Below are 22,080 nucleotides of genomic sequence, written 5' to 3' on the forward strand. Positions count from 1 at the left end.
TGTTAATAGTCATGCTTGTGGAGAACTTTACATGTGCCAATTAAAGCCTGTTCCTTTTGATATCTGCTATAGAAATAGCACCTGAAGTCTACACTGCAAACTTCACTCACATCTCCACCAACTGCTTCCTATAGAAGTTCTCTGATGACTAATGGGGCCGACAAGGAGTACAGAGAACTGACAGCAGCCAGCAGAACTACCTCCAGATCAACACTGGAAAGACCAAGGAGCTGGTGGTAGACTTCTGCAGGCACAAACAGATTTTACCCCCAGGATCCACACCACATCACCTCAACCACATTCTCCCTCCCAAACTGCACATTACAAATTGAACATCAGTTCTGCACTCTGCACTTTTTAGTTGAAGTATAACACTTTAATCTTTTAGTATGTCACACATTTACATTTAAGGCATTTGGCAGACGGCCTTATCCAGAGCGACTTACAGCGTGCTTTCAAGTTACTATCGATGAAGTGATCAGTTCTGGTTCATTAGGACCCCCAACTATGAATACAATCTTTTTATTCACTCTGTTGTTGATTCTCTACATAAGTTAGACAATATGAAGGTTACAAGTTAATCTAAATATTCTCTAAAGGGGAAGGTCTTGAGCTGCCGTTTGAAGGTGCTCAGTGACTGAGCTGTTCTGACCTTGAGGGGAAGTTCATTCCACCACCGAGGGGCCAAGACAGAGAAGAGTCTAGATGAATGTCCTCCTTTTACCTTTAGCGATGGGACCAGGCGAGCAGTACTGGAGGCTCGGAGTAGACGAGGTGCAGTGCGAGGTGTAATAAGGGCTGTGAGGTAGGATGGTGCTGCTCCATCTTTGGGTTTGTAGGCCAGTATCAGTATTTTGAACCTGATGCGTGCAGCTACTGGGAGCCAGTGGAGGGAACGTAGCAGAGGGGTGGTGTGGGAGAATTTCTAAAGGTTGAAGATCAGTCATGCTGCTGCATTTTGTATGAGTTGTAGAGGTCGGATGGTACATAGTGGTAGACCAGCTAGAAGGGAGTTGCAGTAATCCAGTCTTTAGATTACTAAGGACTGAACCAGTAGTTGGGTGGCCTGTGTTGACAGATAAGGACGGATTTGTCTGATATTGTAGAGAAGGAATCTACATGAGCGGGAAAGATTGCTGATGTGAGTTGAGAAGGAGAGTTGATTGTCTATTGTTACTCCAAGGTTGCAGGCTGTTGTAGGAGAGAACTGTGTTCAGGTAAATAGAAAGATCCTGATGTGGTGAAGAATCTTCTGAAATGAATATTAGTTCAGTTTTGTTCAGTTTTACACTATGCTGCTATGTTATGGTCATGATATAATTTCATATCACTACCACTATAGCATATCATATACCACATACACTCATTGCTGGTTTGTCTAGTTTGTCTCGACCTGGACTATTTTATGGGTCAGCGCGCATGTCCACAATGTCCTTTGTCATTTTGTTTTTGTGTTGTGTGTTACTCCATTTGCATACTGTGAAGCTCCAAAGCTTCGCCATCTCATCTGTCTGTGTACTTGTATGTAGTGAATGATAATAAAGTGGACTTTGACTTGCAACCACTAAACATCCAGGGTTCAAACATTGAGGCTGTGGAGAACTTTGGTGCCCTCTACAGGACAGGGCAGAGCAGGCTGTACCTGCTGCAGAGGTCTTTTGGAATGAAAGGCCCACCTTTTATGACTGTGGTGGCCTCAGCCATCTTTTACAGAAAGAGGCTGATCTGGAGGGCCAGCTCTGTTTTAGGACATCCTCCCACCCCATGCAGGAGACCCTGGAAGTCAAAGGTACCGCCACTCACAAACATCTTACTGCTGTCCTTGTTTAGTGTACAGAAAGATTATAGTATTTTTTATAGACCTATATAGGTATTTAAGTTTTATATCTTTTACAATTGCACTGTGTATTTCAAGAGATTTATTGTCAGTACAACAATATACAGGGAGTGCAGATTAGGCAAGTTGTATTTTTGAGGAATAATTTTATTATTGAACAACTATGTTCTCGATGAACCCAAAAAACCCATTAATATTAAAGCTGAATGTTTTTGGAAGTAGTTTTTATTTTTAGCTATTTTAGGGGGATATCTGTGTGTGCAGGTGACTATTACTGTGCATCATTATTAGGCAACTTAACAAAAAACAAATATATACCCATTTCAATTATTTATTTTTACCAGTGAAACCAATATAACATCTCCACATTCACAAATATACATTTCTGACATTCAAAAACAAAACAAAAACAAATCAGCGACCAATATAGCCACCTTTCTTTGCAAGGACACTCAAAAGCCTGCCATGCATGGAGTCTGTCAGTGTTTTGATCTGTTCACCATCAACATTGCGTGCAGCAGCAACCACAGCCTCCCAGACACTGTTCAGAGAGGTGTACCGTTTTCCCTCCTTGTAAATCTCACATTTGATGATGGACCACAGGTTCTCAATGGGGTTCAGATCAGGTGAACAAGGAGGCCATGTCATTAGTTTTTCTTCTTTTATACCCTTTCTTGCCAGCCACGCTGTGGAGTACTTGGACGCGTGTGATGGAGCATTGTCCTGCATGAAAATCATGTTTTTCTTGAAGGATGCAGACTTCTTCCTGTACCACTGCTTGAAGAAGGTGTCTTCCAGAAACTGGCAGTAGGACTGGGAGTTGAGCTTGACTCCATCCTCAACCCGAAAAGGCCCCACAAGCTCATCTTTGATGATACCAGCCCAAACCAGTACTCCACCTTCACCTTGCTGGCGTCTGAGTCGGACTGGAGCTCTCTGCCCTTTACCAATCCAGCCATGGGCCCATCCATCTGGCCCATCAAGACTCACTCTCATTTAATCAGCCCATAAATCCTTAGAAAAATCAGTCTTGAGATATTTCTTGGCCCAGTCTTGATGTTTCAGCTTGTGTGTCTTGTTCAGTGGTGGTCATCTTTCAGCCTTTCTTACCATGGCCATGTCTCTGGGTATTGCACACCTTGTGCTTTTGGGCACTCCAGTGATGTTGCAGCTCTGAAATATGGCCACACTGGTGGCAAGTGGCATCTTGGCAGCTGCACGCTTGACTTTTCTCAGTTCATGGGCAGTTATTTTGCGCCTTGGTTTTTCCACACGCTTCTTGCGACCCTGTTGACTATTTTGAATGAAACGCTTGATTGTTCGATGATCACGCTTCAGAAGCTTTGCAATTTTAAGACATCCCTTGCTGCATCCCTCTGCAAGATATCTCACTGTTTTGACTTTTCTGTCAAGTCCTTCTTTTGACCCATTTTGCCAAAGGAAAGGAAGTTGCCTAATAATTATGCACACCTGATATAGGGTGTTGATGTCATTAGACCACACCCCTTCTCATTACAGAGATGCACATCACCTAATATGCTTAATTGGTAGTAGGCTTTCGAGCCTATAAAGCTTGGAGTAAGACAACATGCATGAAGAGGATGATGTGGATAAAATACTCATTTGCCTAATAATTCTGCACTCCCTGTAGTGTATTGAAATACTGTTTCACCCATAGTGCAATCATAAAAGAAATAAACATATACAAGTATTGTACATTTCACAATAATTATTTTTAATACTATAATACTATAACCTGCCCTCCTCCACACGACTAGCCGAGACTATCACCACTTTTAAAAAGCAGGTGAAAAACCTCTAGTTCAAAAAGTATTACAGACAAATCTAACACTTACACATGCACATGTGTACACAATGCACAAACAATACAAAAATGTATAAATACATTATAAATACATTTTCTTCGTCTAGCACTAAACAATCTCTGAGCATGCTCTTCGCTGACAAGTTGAGCCTTATCAGGGCTCTTAGTTTGTAAACTCAATATTCTAAAGAAATCGAACGAGAATTGCTGGTGTCTTCCTCTTGTAAGTGGCTTTGGATAAAAGCGTCTGCTAAATAAAGTAAATACTGTACAGAAAAATGTAAAACATTCTGTACAATGAAAAATGACATGTAAGATGCTTGTAATATTCTGATATATTTTTACAACTCGTTTCCATTGTTTATCTCTAGTGAACTAGAGCTCAAGACCTTCCTCTTTAAAGAATATTTAGATTAAATTGTAATTTTCTTGTTGTCAAACTTTGTGTACAGAATCTACAACAGAGTGAATTAAATAGATGTATTCATAGTTGGGGTCCTAGTGAACTGATCACTTCATCGATGGTAACTTGAAAGCACGTTGTAAGTCGCTCTGGATAAGGGCGTCTGCCAAATGCCGTAAATGTAAATGTAATGTAAATGAACTTTTTATAGCATGTTGTCTATACTTTGTATTTTTTAACTGCTCTTATCTTGTACTCTTCACTTTCTTCTGTGACAAATGTAAATTTCCCACTTGTGGGACTAATTAAGAATATTTTATATTTATTTATGAGATCTCTCAGATCGGCAAACGAAAGGAGACTAAAAATTCCTTCTTCACGGGGTCTCCAATTCCAATCATCTCTGTTCTCCGTTGTTGTCCCTGGCTGGTGGAACAACCTGCCCTCCTCCACACGACTAGCCGAGACTATCACCACTTTTAAGAAGCAGGTGAAAACTCTTATTCAAAAAATATTACAGACAAATCTAACACTTACACACACACATGCGTATACATTGCACAAACAATACAAAAATGTATTAATACATTATAATTTTTCTTAGTCTAGCACCTAACAATCTCCGATCATGCTCTTCACTGACAAGTCTAAGCCTTATCAGGGCTCTTAGTTTGTAAACTCAATATTCTATAGAAATCGAACGAGAATTGCTGGTGTCTTCCTCTTGTAAGTCGCTTTGGATAAAAGAGTCTGCTAAATAAAGTAAAGAAATATAATGTGACAACATTGGGAATTTAGTTAGGTTAATATCTTTTTCCAGGGGGCTGTTAAGATGCTGATTAGCTTATTTGGAAAAAAACAAAAAGGACAAGACATAAAACCCGCTCAAGACTTTTATTGTGGGATGTTTCCAGCAAAGCACATAAATGTAGAGTCCAAAACGTGGAGAATTTTCAGCTGTACAAAAGAAGTCCCCTTCTACTGGTCCTTCAGCTCCTTCAGTCTCTTGATGGCAGACTTCACTGTGACAGCAGATGTTGTGCTGAAAATAGGAAAAGAAAGTAATTTTTTCTAGTTTTTGACTGAAGCACAATAGCTTTGCAAGGTACACAATCACAGTACATAACAGTAAACAGCTGCATTTTAATAACATGCACAAACATAGAACAGTAAGACTGCAAAGTTTTGTAATAAGGTAGCTTTTACATTGACACACAGGGGTAAATCAAGCATATATATGTAAACTGCAGCCTAATTATTCACTTAATTTTGGTTTATAACATTTAATAATGCCTGGTACTTTAATCTTGGCTAAAGTAAAGGTAACCACAAAATAGCAACAGGAAATGCAATTGAAATCAGGATCTGTCCCTGTAACTACTGATTGTAAGTCGCTCTGGATAAGGGCGTCTGATAATTGCTGTAAATGTAATGTAAATGCAATATGCTCACGATACCTTTTACCTGAAACTAATATGAAATCTACATAGATTATGTATGAAAATACTGAAAAAATACGAGTCAACACTTGACAGAGGCAGCAAGAAATGTGGGTGATAGACGGGACAGTGAATTGACATTCGATACACAGATCAGATCTGTGGTCAAAAGTAGCTTTTTTTTCAACTGAGACAACTGTCGAGTCAAAACCACTTCTCTATCGGTATCACTTTGAGATTTTGATCCATGCTTTTATTACGAATCATCTGGACTGCTTCAACACTCTTTATGTTATGTTAACCAGAGGTCACTTGATCCAAAAAGGCATTTGGTCTAAAATGCTGCTGCACAGCTTTAAACTGGCACAGAAAAAAAACGAGCACATTAGTCCAGTCGTAGCATCATTACATCGGTTCCCAGTTTGTTAATGGATTTTATAATTTCGTTTGTTTTTTTAACGTCCCACAGTATCAGTCCGATCTGCCTCAGTTTTATGCTCCTCCACGTTCTCAGGTGAGCAGAACATTCATTGCTATTCCCTAAGACAAGGTCGAAACTTAGGGGTGACCGAGCTTTTTCCATTCACTGCTTTGGAGACTTTGCAATGCAATGAAAGTGAAGTGATTGTGAAACACGGCAGAACAGTGACACAACGAAATGTGTCCTCTGCTTTTACCCATCACCCTTGGCATCAGTTTGATATTGCATGTTATCACTAGCTGTTAACATTAGATCCTGATTTTAATTGCATTACCTGTTGCCTTTTCACCTTAGCCAAGATTGAAGTACCTGACGTTACATAAACCAACATTTTTAAGTGAATAATTAGCAGTGGGCAGCGATGACAGGCGCCTGGGGAGCAGTGTGTATGTACTGTGCTTTAAGTAACTCAGTGGCACATCAGGATTCGAACCGGTAACCTTCTGATTACAGGCCGCTTCCTTAACCACTAGGCCACCACTGCCCCCATTGCCCTTGAACTTTGGCAAGCCAAATCCCTTCCTGCTTTTAAGAGCTCCCTCAAGATTTTCCCCATGGCTTTTAAATATGTCTGATGTTTTACTGCTTCATTATAGTTATTTACATCCTTACCCAGAGCGACTTACAATCAGTAGTTACAGTGACCATCCCCCTGGAGACATTCAGGGTTAAGTGTCTTGCTCAGGGACACAATGGTAATAAGTGGGATTTGAACCTGGGTCTTCTGGTTCATAGGCGAGTGTTACCCACTATGCTACTGTCACCATTTTATTTGCGGTCTCTCTCTTTTCTTTTGTCTGTGTACAGCACTAAGTCGAATGCGGTGTTTTAAAGTATATAAATATGTTAACGTTTAAAGACTTACTTGTACGTCCAGGCTCCACCAGCAACAGTCTTCATGCAAGACCCACAGTGCCAGATCCCAACAGCCCTTCTCTTCATCTTGGTCTACAAAGGAAATAGCCACAAATGAGGTTATGCAGTTAGAAAACTGGCTAGTCGTGTTACACGACAACTGAAGAACCATACGGGGGACTCCGTAGGCTCCTTTCCTTTAAAATAACATTGTACCCTTTACAAAGCTTTAGCGGAGTAATCGTGTTAAATGTGAACGGAAACGCAGACGCCGCACCTTTCCGCAGAAGGAGCAGGTGTACTTGGCGTGCTGGCTGATTTCGATCTTCTTCACCATCTTCCTGAGGGACGCCCCGTACCGGGTGCCGTACTTCCCCACAATCCCCACCTTCTTGGTGCGCTTGGCCTGCGGAGGGAGATTCTCAGTTAACACCTCGCAGCGCGGATCAACCCCATTCCCCGCCGCTAAACCCGGGGGAAAAAAAACAAACACGACCACATGACCAGAACCCAGACCGATCGCGGAGTCAAGCCAACGTTCGTGCCGGGGCAGAAACTACTGCCCCAGCGGCGAGCGCTGCGTGGGGATTCGCCGCAAAGCGGGCGGCCATTAGCTTCCGGCTAACCGCCGCACTCGGGAATAACGATAAAAACGAGCGGATATTAAAACAAATAGCCTGCCCGGCGTCCACAGGAGCAAGTTCGGCGCACGTACGCCGCGACTACGCGACGAAAAGCGGACAGTTCGTGGAGGATTTATCCGGATTTCGCAGATCCACGGGCGAGCCCGCCCCACACTCACCATCACAGCAGAAGAGGCGCGGAGCCGAAAGAGGGTGCGACGAGTGCGCACGCGCAATTTACCCGACTCCGGACCAGGGCATTGTGGGATAGTGGCGGCTCTCGGGTTGAGAAGAGTTTGGAGCAATTCTCTGTTTTTTACCCCAGGGTTGCCAACCGCCCCGAAATATGGATAGTTGGATACACACACACACACACACACACACACACACACACACACACACACACATAGCGAGTGCGTGTATTGTCAAAGGTGTCAAACTCGCGACTATTATTATTACGGTGATGTGAAGCGCCGATCAGCCAAAAACTACAGATCCCACAATGCAGTGCTTCAGTTGTCGAACGCGATCTTCACACTGCAGCTGAATCTGTACTGGAGCAGTTTCCACTAGGGATATGCTATAACACTGATTTCATTTTCGATATGATATCAAGTTGGTATCGGCGATACTGATACCTATGCGTTCGGAAAATCTAAATAAAAAGTGTATGCACTGCGGGATATGCATTTCACTGTGAGATTGTCCGGTGTACATCTCGGTCAAACCACATGAAGTTCGAGTTAGGAAGTTTCTCTCCATCTCTGATGCGGAGAAATTAGTTCATTTAGACTGGATTAATGTAATTCTCTGTTTTCTGGTTTCTCTGCTGCTTCATTGAATAAACTTCAGCTTGTCCAAAACTCTGCAGCCAGGGTTCTTACTCGCATTATGATCACATTAAGCCTGTATTGTCTTCTTTGCATTGGCTTCCAGTTAAGTTCCGTATTGACTTAAAGATTCTGCTTAATCACCTATAAAGCTTTACATCGTCTTTCTCCAGTTTAATTTAGTATCTTGCTTGTCCCCCATAATCCACCATCCAACTCTATCTTTCAGCATCTTCTTCACTGTGGATGGTATATCCTGCCTGGGGAGTTTCCTGATTCGGAGAGACATGGCTGACCTCTATGGACTATTCTGCTTGGCCCTCTGCTGACCCCAATCCGACAGACACCTGCTGGGACTCTAACACACTACATGGATGCTACTTCATTCTACACAAGTGGACTGCATTAACCTTCATATACAATAATTTTCTGGATGTATTTGATTTAACATGTAATCCACATGTTACCTGTCCTTTTAATAAATCCAACTGGCCAGTGAGGCAATAAAAAGCTACAACAACAAACCCCCCCAATCCATACCGCTATTGTGTTTGTCACAGGTAGGCATTTGTTTAGTGTTTCTCTGACATTCTGCTCTGTTTTGCCAGTTGCTTATCACCATTTGGAGCTGGTGTGGAAGATAGTGGCTCTGTAGCTTGCCATTTCTGCTGAGTGACCTCTCCAGCTATTTCAAGGTCTCTCAGTTGTTTTTTTCAGTAAGTCAGTAAACCTGATTAAATATCTTGCAAATTTTCTGCTGTGTCACTAGTAAGGACATAGACATGGTTGTTATTGTTACAGCTCTTATAATAATGTTCTATCTAAAAATGTTATCGTTTACATAAAATCTCAATTTTTCCCCCCTCACTCCTCTTAAAAATGCTTGTCTATCAATATTACCCATAAATAATTGCTGCTTCATTGAGTGTCCTACTGAGCCTCACGCTTCACAGTCCGCCCCTAAGTCACTATGGTAACTATTGACATAGGGACTGACAGCCAGGAAATCAATAGCATTTAGGTCACAGGTCACACATAGAATATAATTCACAGCAAAGTCACCTTCACAGCACAGCCATCCAATAATATACTTTTCGTGTGTAGAATATAGAATGAATGAATTATTAAAAGTTTCTCGCAGCTAAGATCAGCGGTGGTATCGCTGTCTCTGGTTTTGTATGAGCACACTTTTGCACAGTTCTGTGCGCATTTTCTTTAGATTCCTAAACCTATATTCTATTACTGTTTTCTATTCTAGTATTATATCAGAATCCATCGGTAACGGCGTGGGAGGGGGGGCGGAGTCACGTCGCAGGGGAGGGGCGGAGTCAGGTGGCGTCGCAGGAGAGGGGCGGGGCGGTCGCCGGGCGGCTGTCAACAGTCGAGTTAAGGCGCTCCGTTTCCACGCCGCTTCAGCCCCAGCGCTTGCCACGGTAACCTCGGCGTCATGTTGGTGGATTTCGAGAAGCTGCGGATGTCCGGCGCCGGAAAGGCCATCGCGGTGCTGACGAGCGGAGGAGATGCCCAAGGTAGCTTCCGTCCATCAGCCGCTGCACGTGTCGTGTGATGCCGTGGACGTTTTTTTTTTGTTCATCGTCGGTTTTTTTATTTATCCCCGACTTCAACGTGTTTGAGTTTTGCGGTCAGTGCCATAATTCCCAACAGTTTCGCCTTTGCGCGTAACGGAGCGCGTCCGTGCTGCTGCGTTACGTAACGCGGACCAGATCCTGTCACGTACAGATTTTTCGCTCCGAGAGTGAAAATGGCATTTTTTATTTCTGAATGAATAACTGGAGGAAAAATGTGATGATTAACACTTGTTCGTGTTCTTATCGATCTATGTTCATTTTATCATAAAAGATACAGCCTTACTCTCACAGTGGAGAACATTTAAGAAATAAGAACCCATTTGTTGTCATAGTTTTGAAACAACACGACTAGATTTGCTTGGAAGCTGTAATCGACATTAAGGACAGAACTGAAGGTGACCCAAGATCAATAATGCTCGGTGTGACTGTGAGGATGGCTTATGATTGATGATTTCTTCCTGATTCCTCCCTGAAAGTCCGTTCTTCTTGACCACGTTGCAGGTATGAATGCGGCGGTCCGGGCCGTGACCCGCATGGGCATATACGTGGGAGCTAAAGTCTACCTGATCTATGAGGTACAGGTCTACGTTGTACAGCCAATAAATGGACAGTGTTTTGCTGCGACTCGTGTGTATTTTTACATACGCTTCAATTCTTCTTAAGGGATACCAAGGACTGGTTGATGGGGGAGACCACATCAAAATTGCAAATTGGCAAAGCGTGACAAACATCATCCAGTTGGTAAGTGCAAGTATAGACATGGTGCAGCCCTGGCGAAAACCGTGGACGCATACATCTACGTAATCTCCAGTAACTCTGGCTGAACGTTACATTAACACGGCGAGGAATGCCATGAGCGGCGTTCAGCCTGCCGGACGTGACTCGGCACGGTCGATCGGTGCCATGTTCCGATTGGATTAAGAGGGACCATAGCGAGTGAAGGGATTTAATCGGAGATTATCAGAGTGATCCACTTTACAGGCCCTGTCCGCAGTTGAGAATCTCATACCACGAGTGCAGGAGACACTGACTCTGTCTATTGAACCATCTATCTGTTGTAGGCGTTTTGCTGTTAAAGATTTGTAGCCAGTTGTGACCGTAATGCACCAGACCTGTCATTGTCTCAAGGTCGACATGAACCAGTGCATACAAAACCACTGTCTATTTAAGATGCAAGCCATTTAGTGAATGTAACGAAAACCCCTTTGTGAAACATCGATCAAGTATTGTGTAGTGCAGAATTTCTTTATTTTACTAAAATAATGTTGCTTTATTAAACGTTGTCGCCCTGAGCAGCGATACAATATCGTTCTCCCTCTGTAGACTTTTGCTTGTAGGAGATCATTTGTTCTTCGTGCACATCTCTACATATCAACATTTTCAGTGTGAGTCATTGTAGGAGCCAAAAGTAAGACCATAGCGATGTTAGGATTTTATTACGTCTTATTGGAGCGCGGCCGCTTTAACGCAGAGGCGCTCCTTATCTGGTTCAGGGCAGATTGTAGAGATGGTGGAGCATATTTGAGGAGACCGGGGGAGTGCTACAGCGCTATGTTTGGAAGCACTGATTCCTGTCCCTAATGGAGTCTGAGTGCTCATCAAGGAACCCAAACTACATGTATACTACCTCAACAATCATTGTTGTTTGTGTTTATAGTCCCTTCCTGAACAATTTCAGGGTTACTGTTGAGAAGATTTAAAAAAAGATTAACTTTGTATAATATTATCATCACGCCATGTGACCACAGTTAAAAAGTAGTATAGTCCAGGACTATGAGCTGCCAGTACTTTGTTAAGCATGCATAAGCATCAAATCTTCAATGCCGGTAATTGATGGTTTGGACATTTCTTTATTATCTGCTGCTTTCAGACCGATGTGTTGACTTCACCTTGCCTTGCACTCTAGGGCGGCACAATTATTGGCAGTGCCCGATGTATGGCTTTCACCACACACAAGGGACGTCTAGCAGCTGCCTTCCACCTTGTCCAGAGGGGAATCACTAACCTCTGTGTGTGTGGTGGCGATGGAAGCCTGACTGGAGCGAACATCTTCCGCAATGAATGGAGCGACCTGCTGGCGGAGCTGGTTAAACAGGGTGAGGAGTTAAAGATTTAAGAGACTTAAAGTTTGTGCCTTCCCTTGCCAGTGTTGCCACAAAATGTTAGAAACGTTGCTTTGAAATGTTAACGTTTTTTTTTCCCCCCAGATTCTGGTGTTTTTTCCATGGGAAATGTAGTTTGTTTCTTGACTGCATTTTGCTTTTTTAAATCTATTTAGTGAGTTTGAAGTGAGTTTGATTTTTGAAAATGGAAAAATATCAAAAATGTAATATTTTCTTTTTCTCCAGAGTGGTAAAAATTATCTTTGTTTTTTTTTTTTCCACATTTTTTGAGTTGTCTCCTGGGCTTGAGTTCCAGCCTGGCTGCTGTCTTGTTCCGGGTGCTGACGACAGGTCCGGGATAAGGAAGCATATAACACGGACATTTCAACACAGTTCTGATTAGGATTATTTTTCACCTCAGTAGCTGCCACAAATTATCATCGGTGTCTGACGCTGTCTGCTCAGATGAATTCCAAGTTTAATTCTTCAACGCCTGGATTAATTTCGCTGTTATTTACAGACACGACTGATAAGTCCTAAAGGGAAAAACAAATGTTTAGTTTTCAGTTTCATAGAATTAGCTAAATGCTGATGCAAATAAAGTAAGATAAACTCATCATTATTCTTTCACAATCACTCAATCCCTCACTTTCCATAACCTAATCAGGGTCACAGCCACAGGATGCCATCCCAGGACACAGGGTCTAGGGGACCAGCCCACCCCCGGGCTCCATCAGTTCACTCCTATGCAAGCAACATTTGTTTTATTCTGTATTTTCATGTTATTGTGCTGTTTGCTTGCAGGGAGGATCACAGACTCCCTTGCTCAGCAGTACACGCACCTCAACATTGTGGGACTGGTGGGATCGATCGACAATGACTTCTGCGGTACAGACATGACCATTGGCGCTGATTCCGCTCTGCACAGGATCATGGAGGTCATTGATGCCATCACCACCACTGCACAGAGGTAAGGAAAGGAAATTTCTGATTTTATGACCATAGTTTCTGTGGGACATTGTTGTTATGAAGGGCTGATAGCTCACTACTTACTACCATTGTGTCTATGAGCAAGACACGTAAGCCTGAGTGTCTCCACAGAGACTGTCCATTTAAAATGCCATAAATGTAAAATATAAATGTTATAATTAAAAATCTAACTGGGTAATTTGTGTGAAAGGCAAAAAAACTGAAAATATATGAACAGAAATAATCTGTTTTCCTTGTGCAGCCACCAGCGTACATTTGTGCTGGAGGTGATGGGACGCCACTGTGGGTGAGTACTGTTGGCTGCAGGTCTGCTCATGGTGATTTTAAGGTCACATTATAATTCCTGAGGTTAACTGTTGGATTTGATTTTGTCACAGTAACCCGCAATCAGGTTTGGCAAACCATAATGTAAACAAGAAAAGTGTATTCCAGAAGGCTTTAAGACATGTTTGCAGCTAGATAGCAAGTTTACTGAAAAAGTCCAGTAATGTCTTGTCTTATTGATAAGTGTTGGGATGGGGTTGTTTGAAGGTATTTGGCAGTAGTTTCTGCACTGGCCTCTGGTGCTGATTGGCTATTCATCCCAGAGGCGCCTCCAGAGGAGGGATGGGAGGACCACATGTGTGCCCGTCTAGGAGAGGTGAGAACCTGTGTATGAGTGACTGTTCACCATATGCGTTTGTAAATCTACTTGTTTTTTAAGGTTGCTATGAAACTGCAAATGCTTTTGTTGTGCTTCTTATTCAGAGTCGCAGTAAAGGATCACGGCTAAACATTGTGATCATTGCTGAAGGAGCCATCGATAAACACGGCAAAGCCATTACCTCTGGTTATGTGAAAGATGTATGAGATTCTTTCTTCGTCTTCGCCATTGTTTGATTTAAATGGTTAAATGAGTGGCTGGAGGAAATTTTTGGGGAAAATATTAGTGGAATATATATTTAAAAGTTGCATTTCTGCCTTTATGTGTATTTGCATAGATTATTTTTGTACCACCTCATTTCTGCCCCTCTCTGACAGCTTGTGGTAAAGAGGCTGGGGTATGACACTAGGGTCACTGTACTGGGGCACGTACAGAGGGGTGGCACACCCTCCGCTTTCGACCGAGTTCTGGTAAATGTACAATTTGAATTTAACGTCAGAATCTAGTGGCCTTCTAAATCAACTCTGCTTACTTCTCATGTTTCTCTCCATGTGCAGAGCAGTAAAATGGGAGTAGAGGCTGTGGTGGCCCTGTTGGAAGCCACACCCGAGACCCCTGCATGTGTGATTGGGCTGTCGGGGAACCAGGCTATGCGCCTTCCACTGATGGAGTGTGTTAACATGGTGAGTGCTAAGTAATGCTGTCAAGCGATTGTGATTTTAGTCTTAAAACCATTACAGAGAAAAGGGTGGGAAAGAGACTCACTTAGAGGCGCTTCCCATTAACTTTGAATGGGGTGACACCAAGCTGAATTGTCGATCAGATGTTGTCTATGTTGTCGTTAGGGAGAAACAACGATTGCAATTGGTTGTGCTCCCTGCACAGCAGACACACCCACCCTCAGGCGTTGGTGCTATGTGTATGTCTGAGTGTACAGTAATTAAAATAGCAATAATTAATTTTAAGCGTTAATATTTTAAATTGATTGCAGCAATTCCATGGTAATGTTTTCATTGTTGCATAGTTATCTGTATATGACAATAAACTGAATCCTGGTGTTGAGATATGCTTGTTTCCAAGAATGTTTTGTGATTAGTTGTAATGTGGATTATGAGAACTTTATTGTATAAAAAAATCTTAGAATTAAATCTTTAAAAAGGGTGAAGTGTTTGTGGAAAATTGTGAGAGGCTATAACTTCTGATGGGCTATTAGAACTATCTCTGCATATTTTACTTTCATTCATAAGCGTATTACTTATCTTATTTCTTCAAATATTCTCATATGTCCATGCAAACTAAGATATAGTACCTTGCACCTTTAAAAATGTACCTTGCAGGACTGAATGTTCTCCAACATGTCTGTGTTTAGACTAAGGAGGTGCAGAAGGCCATGAATGAGAAGCGGTTTGAGGAGGCCATACAGTTGCGTGGAAAGTAAGTCTTGTTATGTAGATAAAGCTGCTTCTTCTAGTGGTCTAGCTGTCTCTCTCATATAGTTGAATTTAATACAATTGAATGAATTTACTCTACAATTGTGTGTCTGTTAATAGGAGCTTTGAGAACAACTGGAACACATACAAGCTCCTTGCCCACCAGAAACCGGCACAATCCAAGGTTGTCCAATTTGATTGGATTTATATGCTGGAAAACTCTCAAAGCTGTAGTTTTAACGGAAAATGGATCTAAGCTAATCAGCAAACACCCCTTCCTTATTTGTTTGATATAAGACATAATACTTTCAATAACATGCTGCTCCTGTTCTCACTGCCTTTAGTGTCATTGTTTCCCTGATTCATTCTTGCAGTACTTTCGGTCTTTTTCCCCAGAGTAATCACTCCATGGCCATTTTGAATGTTGGAGCCCCAGCTGCTGGGATGAACGCAGCAGTACGTTCTGCAGTGAGGGTGGCACTTGCTCATGGTCACAAAGTCTATACCATCAATGATGGTTTTGAGGGACTGGCAAATGGTGCGGTGAGTGTGCTCTCAGGAATCTTTTATTCTATGCCTTGATAATGACTCTGATGTTAAAAATTTATAGGAAGCATTAGGTTCACTTGATTTTCCGCAGGTTGCGTGTGCCCCAGCTGTCATGACTTGCCACATATTTTGAGAATAACCGGATTAGACCAGTTTTATCATAAACAACACAGAAGAAGGCTGTAATTGGCCTGATCAAAAGGGCGATAAAACCATCTGTGATGTGCAACTTGTATGTGTCAGCAGTCTGCACCAAGAGACTGGTATAATAACAGATCAACAGTTTTTCAAATGGACTGGTGACTGCTCTGCTGTAGGTGACTGAGGTTCACTGGCATGATGTGGCAGGATGGACTGGTCAGGGAGGATCACTGCTGGGAACAAAACGGTAACCAGACATTTTGCTTTCTGCTTGAGTAGAAAACTAAAGACCTAGAATAGAGGATTCTGGAGAATTTGTTCCAATTGAATGGAGTTGCTAATTGGTGTGGTTTTACAGCCTGGGGGGCGGAGATAAGTGAATGAGTTAATGTCATTGAGTATCTGGAAAGCAAACAATTTGGAACCCTGCAGTGCTATGATGACAAAACACAGAAAAAAAATTTAAGTAAAAATTAATTTGTTCCCAGTTTCTCTCTCTCACATATGCACACACACATACACCATTCAGGGTCAAACTGCGTTTTTCATGTTACACCCGTGACCTCTTTGACAGAAACAATCAGTAACTCTTTAATCTACAATTCCTGTCCATGAATCTGCAGCAATTCTCTCAACCGGTGAGGGCCTCTCTTTTCACAGAACTCTCCCTAACTCCTGCATGGGAAGAATCGTTGAGAACATCAGAAAATATGGCATCCAGTCTCTGCTTGTGGTTGGCGGATTTGAGGTACAGTGAACAGTGTTTACTGAGTGTCTCTTTAAAGCACTTCTGTCCTTTCAAGATTTTTTTTAATGTGTGTGTGTTGTGTGTGTGTGTGTGTTTACCAGGCATACGAGGGTGTGCTACAGCTGGTTGAAGCACGTGGCCGTTATGATGAGCTCTGTATCGTCATGTGTGTCATCCCTGCCACCATCAGCAATAATGTCCCCGGCACTGACTTCAGCCTGGGTGCTGACACTGCTGTTAATGCTGCCATGGAGGTGAGGTCAAAGCCTGGTGTAATAGCCTATTCAGCATCACTATAATATGTTCAGACAGATGAGTGGCAAGATAGCGGTAAAATATCAAGGTAAACAAATATGCATGCAAACAGAAACAGATCTTTGCATGCATCTGTTATCTGTTCTTCATGGTCTAAATCAGGAGTCCAGCTGGATCTTGGTAAGCATTTGGTTAAATTATTGAGGTGTACCAGTGTACTGAAAGAGGAAAAAAAGGAAAAACGGTGCAACAGGAAAAAAGAACTTCATAAACCTTGAAGCCAGGAAGGGAAAAAAATAGGGAAAAGTAGAAAAAGCTATGCAGGCAACACACAGAGACAGAGGGCCTCTGTGGACACACACTTATGCATTCACAATGAAGACCAGGAAACGCTGCCAAGTGCAAAGCAGCTTGGGACTGGGCAGCACAAAAAGAAGCAAATCCCGTTTGGACTGCAGAAGAGTTCCACACATATTTCCTGACCTGTGCAGTCTACAAATTCTTTGTCAGGTTCCTGGAACAACATCCACATTCAGACCAATGTTAACAGAAAAAAAAGCACTGACACCAGATGATCAGAATAAACATGCTGGTTCAGAAATGGGTCTGATGAGAAAAGAGATTTTGAGTGATAACAAAACTCTTGACAGACTACACAAAGGCATAAGAAATCAACCAACATATATATAATGAGATTAAATGCAATTAAAATACAACTTTGCTGCTGCTGTTGTTTTTTAAATAACCCTCAATTGTATAAGGAATGCGTGGTCCTATACGCCTCTGCAGAGTTGTGACAAAATAAAACAGTCTGCTTCTGGGACCAAGCGGCGCATCTTTATCGTGGAAACCATGGGTGGTTACTGTGGTTACCTGGCGACCACAACTGGCATCGCTGTGGGAGCCGATGCAGCGTACATCTTTGAGGAGCCTTTCAACATTCATGATCTGAAAGTGAGTGGCACACTAATTTGAAACATGAAAACATGGGTGGCTGATGAATCTGTGACTTACTCAAACCCATTCACGTTCATATGTCAATCATGGTGTGCAAGCTCAATTGTAAGTGTGCAGTTGTGTTTACACAGATGAATGTGGAGCACCTCACAGAGAAGATGAAGAACGACATCCAGCGAGGTTTGGTTCTGAGGTACTACAGATACTGTTATCCTCACAAACATAGAAATGGACAGTTCATTAGAATTACAGAATTGCAGAATGATTTTATTTTGCCTCTAGGAATGAGAAGTGCCACAAGCACTACACCACAGATTTCATTCACAGCCTTTACTCGGCTGAGGGTAAAGGGGTCTTCGACTGTAGGGTCAATGTGCTGGGTCACTTGCAGCAGGTAAGCGCAAAAATCTGAGAAAAAAAAAAACCCTTCAGAGCATCTTATGTTTTCATGCAGTGGAAGGTGCAGTCTTGGGGGCAGCATGCCTCAGCACGGTATCATGAACAGTAGCCGGACGGCAAAAGAAACGCAAGGCACACCAACAAATAATTACGTGCATTGGCTGTGGCCTACTAACTACAGTCCCTGAGAAAAGTCTTGTCGCTTATGTATTTTGTAGAAACACCTGCTATTAACCTGACTTTTAATTAATCACTTGGTGTTAGAAATAACTCGTAAGAAAAGCTAAAACTCTACCAAATGATGTTTAATGCATTGAAATGAATTAGTTTCACTGAAAAAGGATTTATCATTTAATCAAGACAGAAATATCCAATTTTGGCTAGACAAAAAGTTGTCGCCTATACAGAAATTGAGCAAATTTACTGCAAATACAAAAATGTCAGAAAATTAAGTAGTGGTATTCAGCAATAGTTCAGCAATAGTCTTTGGTTTGATCTTCCATGCTTCCTCTTTCATCCTACCTCACACATGCTCAATGGTATGTTCATGTCTGGCGACTGGGCTGGCCAATCCTGGAATATCTTGATCTTCTTCGGCTTGAGGAACTTTGATGTGGAGATGGAAGTATGTGATGGAGCACCATCCTGCTGCAGAATTTGGCCTCTTTTATGGTTCGGAATATAAAGGGTAGCTAAGATTTCTTGGTATTTCATACTATTGATGTTGCTTTCCACCCTGCAGATTTCTTGCACACACCCATACTGGATGTATCCCCAGACCATGGTTTTTCTGCCACCAAACTTCACTGGGTGAATCTTGGATCCTCACGGGCTCCAGTAGGTCTCCTACAATATTTGTGGTGACTGTGGTGTAATTCAGCAGAAGATTCATCTGAAAAATCCACCTTCTGCCACTTTTCCAGCGTCCATCATTTTAGCAGGCTGTGGGCCTTGGCAAATGCCACATGGTTTTTCAATTTGTTTTTTGTTTAGTGCTGGCTTCTGGGCACTGATTCGACCATGGAGGCCATTTCGAGACAGAATCCGACAAACTGTTCTGGTTGACACAGGGACTTCAGGTGACCAGGTCTCGTGGAGCTCTGCTGCAGTGGAAAATGGGCTGGCCTTTGTTTTTCGAGCCAACAAATGGTCCTCTCGAGCTATTGTCTTGCAGGGTCTGACTGACCTGGGCTTTCAAAAATGTCTCCAGTCTCTTCAATTTTTTTTTTTTTTTAATCCTCTGCACTTGACACTGAGACAGGTGTCTGCCACAACAGCAGTGGATCTGGTCTTCAGCCTCTTGATAATCAACACTTTAGTCTCAGGGTGAAGCTCAGGCATGTTTGCAGAGGTTTACTTGCAGTTGATGTGAAGGTCTAGTGTACTGAGGTTCTTTTTATATACATCTGAGGCCTAATTGAGCCATTATTAGTCATATGACGCTCACTTCTGTTTTCGCAAAACTTGACTCAATGGGCTTTACCAAGCTTTGAATATTAGAATACTTTTTGACAGTTTCTGAAATATTATTACAAAAGGTGTTGGGAATAAAATTAGCCATTTCTTAACAATCTTGATTAGAAATATATTTCAGCTTCAATTGAGGTCAATTTGTACACAAGCGACAAGACTTTTGTCAGGGACTGTATAGATCAGAGACATCTGTAGATGTAAAAAATATGAAAATATGATCTATTTATGATTCGTTAGTGTATTTAAGAAAGAAATTCACAGAAAAAAGAAAAAAAAAACATTATGTAGCAGTTTTAATATGCACAAATTCACAGTGGACTAAGGCACCATGTCTGTTTATGCAGGGTGGGGTACCCACACCCTTTGACAGAAACTTTGGAACCAAAATGGGAGTGAAAGCGGTTCTCTGGCTTACTGAGAACATGAAAGACACCTACAGGCAAGGTACAGTTCAACAGGATAATGGTGTTTTTTGGAACTTGTTTAAAGTGAACATGAGAACTGAAGTTGTTTGTTTTTAGGACGTGTCTTTGCTAATGCCCCAGACACAGCATGTGTGATTGGCATGAACCGGAAAGTAATGTCCTTCAGTCCTGTGTCGGAGTTGAAGTCCCACACCGATTTTGAGTGAGTGTTTCATAACCTTTCATAATTTAACTCATTTCCAATACAAGTATATATATATAGGAATGGTATATTTATTCATTAATATGTTTATTGAATTCTGTGTAAGGTTGGAGGGAATAGAACATTTAACTTAACATATATCCGGAGATGGGAAGTAACAAAGTACAAAAATTTTGTTACTGTACTTAAGTAGAATTTTCAAGTATCAGTACTTTGAACTCTCTATGTTGGTTTAAATGGCATGAAAATCCACAGAATACGTACTCTCCCACATAGACATAAACTCAGTTGTTCCTACCAACCTTCACATCGTACGTCATCGTAGTCTGACTGAGACACAGCTACAGGTGCATTTGTATTTACGCGCACAAGACGACTAACGTAAAGCTAGTGAGAGAAAATGATCATGTGATGTGTAAACCTTACTCGTTGCTCCTAATGTTTACAAAAGGCTTCTGTGGAAACGTGGAGACTTTCTGTTCTTACACATTTTTACACCATGTTTTACGCACAGTCATGAAAAGTTATATGTGCAGTTTTGGTAGTTGTGTAGTTGTGTGTTTTTGAATGATGACATGCACAAATTCAGAGCTAAATATCACATCACTGAATGTGTCTTTCTCTTTTTGAATTAATTTCACTTCTTTTTCTCTGCTTGATTTAGAAAAGATGGTGGTTTTGTCCTACAAAGTTACTTTATAGTATGTTTTAGAGCCTGTGCTTTTAACTTTAAAGTTCAGTTTATAATTGTACTTGAGTAAAAAAATATGTATACTTTTGACATCCCTGCTTATATGTCTCTACATTTGTAGGCACAGAATGCCCAAGGAACAGTGGTGGCTGAACTTGCGACTGATGCTGAAGATGTTGGCAAAGTACCAGACCAGCTTTGAATATGTTACTGGGGAGATAGAACATGTGACACGCCGTACTTTAAGCATGGAGACTGGATTTTAAGAATCCATCTCGTAGAACGAAGACGAGCTATATCACACTAACTAAAGCAAAACCCAGTCATCCCTAAAGCAGAATGTAATCCTATTGCCAGTATTTTTCCAACTTCTTTGCATAAGAAGGTGTTTTAACATTGTAGCAATGTCCATCTTACCGTGTTGAAATAAGTTGCAGTATTTAAAGCCATTGGCTTCTTTGAGAAGGCTGTGTGTTAACAAATTGTGTGTTTGCAGTAGTATTACTTATAAGATTTGACCATAAGAGTCATGTGTGTTCCTTTCCGTGTTACTACAGTGCCTTTGTTAATGTGTTAGTGTTACTTATTTAATCACAGATGATAATTTAATGCTTTTACACTTGGTGCATCAAAGAACATTCACAATCAACATTATCTGAATCAGAAACCGATGTATTTCATACAACAGCATCGTCATAATGAGACTTTTATCATTATAAGGAAGTTAGCATTTGGGCTACTGACACACAAGATCACACAAGTTTATTCTCATGTCTGAAACAGCAGGGAAAGTGAATTTAGCTTTTTCAGTGATCATGTAAGAAGTGCTTGGAAGTGTCATTGTGCACATTTGACATGGTGCACACCATCCAGCCTTTTGTGGGACCAGTGAGTAATATGCAAAGACACTGTTTATATCTCAAGTCTGATTTGTTGCACTTGGTGACATCAAACTGACAACTTTTCTAACATTTTCTGATATTTGTAATGGTCCTTTTTACATCGAGACTAATGCAGTATTAAACTATTTTCTCAGAGCCTCACTTTTCCTAAAATGACTGTCCTCCTACATGAAAACAATTTATTTAGTCAGACTTGTATGCCTGACATTTGTCCTTCTAGGTGTTGTTAAATGATGTTAACTAATTAAAATGTCTAAAGTGTTATGTGTCGATTAATGTTTATTTGCTTGG

The 22,080-nt window shown here is 41.6% G+C and overlaps 2 protein-coding genes across 2 annotated transcripts; one reads left to right on the forward strand and one right to left on the reverse strand.

Moving 5' to 3' along the window:
* Nucleotides 1-4,940: 4,940 nt before the first annotated feature.
* rpl37a (ribosomal protein L37a) lies at nucleotides 4,941-7,724 on the reverse strand. The gene is made up of 4 exons (XM_028980819.1): nucleotides 7,643-7,724; nucleotides 7,118-7,246; nucleotides 6,851-6,933; nucleotides 4,941-5,107 (listed from the first exon to the last, which is right to left on the reverse strand). The coding sequence occupies exons 1-4, from the start codon at nucleotides 7,643-7,645 to the stop codon at nucleotides 5,044-5,046; spliced, it is 279 nt and encodes a 92-aa protein (XP_028836652.1). The 5' UTR covers nucleotides 7,646-7,724; the 3' UTR covers nucleotides 4,941-5,043.
* Nucleotides 7,725-9,631: 1,907 nt separating this feature from the next.
* On the forward strand, nucleotides 9,632-22,053 carry pfklb (phosphofructokinase, liver b). The gene is made up of 22 exons (XM_028979653.1): nucleotides 9,632-9,822; nucleotides 10,384-10,457; nucleotides 10,546-10,623; nucleotides 11,789-11,978; nucleotides 12,789-12,954; nucleotides 13,216-13,260; nucleotides 13,506-13,614; nucleotides 13,722-13,817; nucleotides 13,995-14,087; nucleotides 14,175-14,300; nucleotides 14,987-15,051; nucleotides 15,168-15,231; nucleotides 15,444-15,590; nucleotides 15,914-15,984; nucleotides 16,398-16,485; nucleotides 16,587-16,739; nucleotides 17,530-17,694; nucleotides 17,829-17,890; nucleotides 17,980-18,091; nucleotides 19,914-20,013; nucleotides 20,091-20,196; nucleotides 21,009-22,053. Exons 1-22 carry the CDS (start codon nucleotides 9,741-9,743, stop codon nucleotides 21,151-21,153), a joined length of 2,337 nt encoding a protein of 778 aa, XP_028835486.1. The 5' UTR covers nucleotides 9,632-9,740; the 3' UTR covers nucleotides 21,154-22,053.
* Nucleotides 22,054-22,080: the final 27 nt, after the last annotated feature.

This window comes from Denticeps clupeoides, chromosome 5 (genome assembly GCF_900700375.1).
Source record: "Denticeps clupeoides chromosome 5, fDenClu1.1, whole genome shotgun sequence".
Classification (NCBI taxonomy): domain Eukaryota; kingdom Metazoa; phylum Chordata; class Actinopteri; order Clupeiformes; family Denticipitidae; genus Denticeps; species Denticeps clupeoides.

Bases quoted from the DNA above. Each gene is read 5' to 3' on its own strand.
- rpl37a (XM_028980819.1), bottom strand. The intron at 6,934-7,117 runs GTGCGGCGTCTG...TTTCCTTTGTAG, and splicing joins CCTGCTCCTTCTGCGGAAAG to ACCAAGATGAAGAGAAGGGC. The intron at 5,108-6,850 runs GTAAGTCTTTAA...TCCTATTTTCAG, and splicing joins GGTGGAGCCTGGACGTACAA to CACAACATCTGCTGTCACAG.
- pfklb (XM_028979653.1), top strand. From the start codon at position 9,741: ATGTTGGTGGATTTCGAGAAGCTGCGGATGTCCGGCGCCGGAAAGGCC. The intron at 11,979-12,788 runs GTGAGGAGTTAA...GTTTGCTTGCAG, and splicing joins GGCGGAGCTGGTTAAACAGG to GGAGGATCACAGACTCCCTT. The intron at 15,985-16,397 runs GTAACCAGACAT...CTCTTTTCACAG, and splicing joins TCACTGCTGGGAACAAAACG to AACTCTCCCTAACTCCTGCA.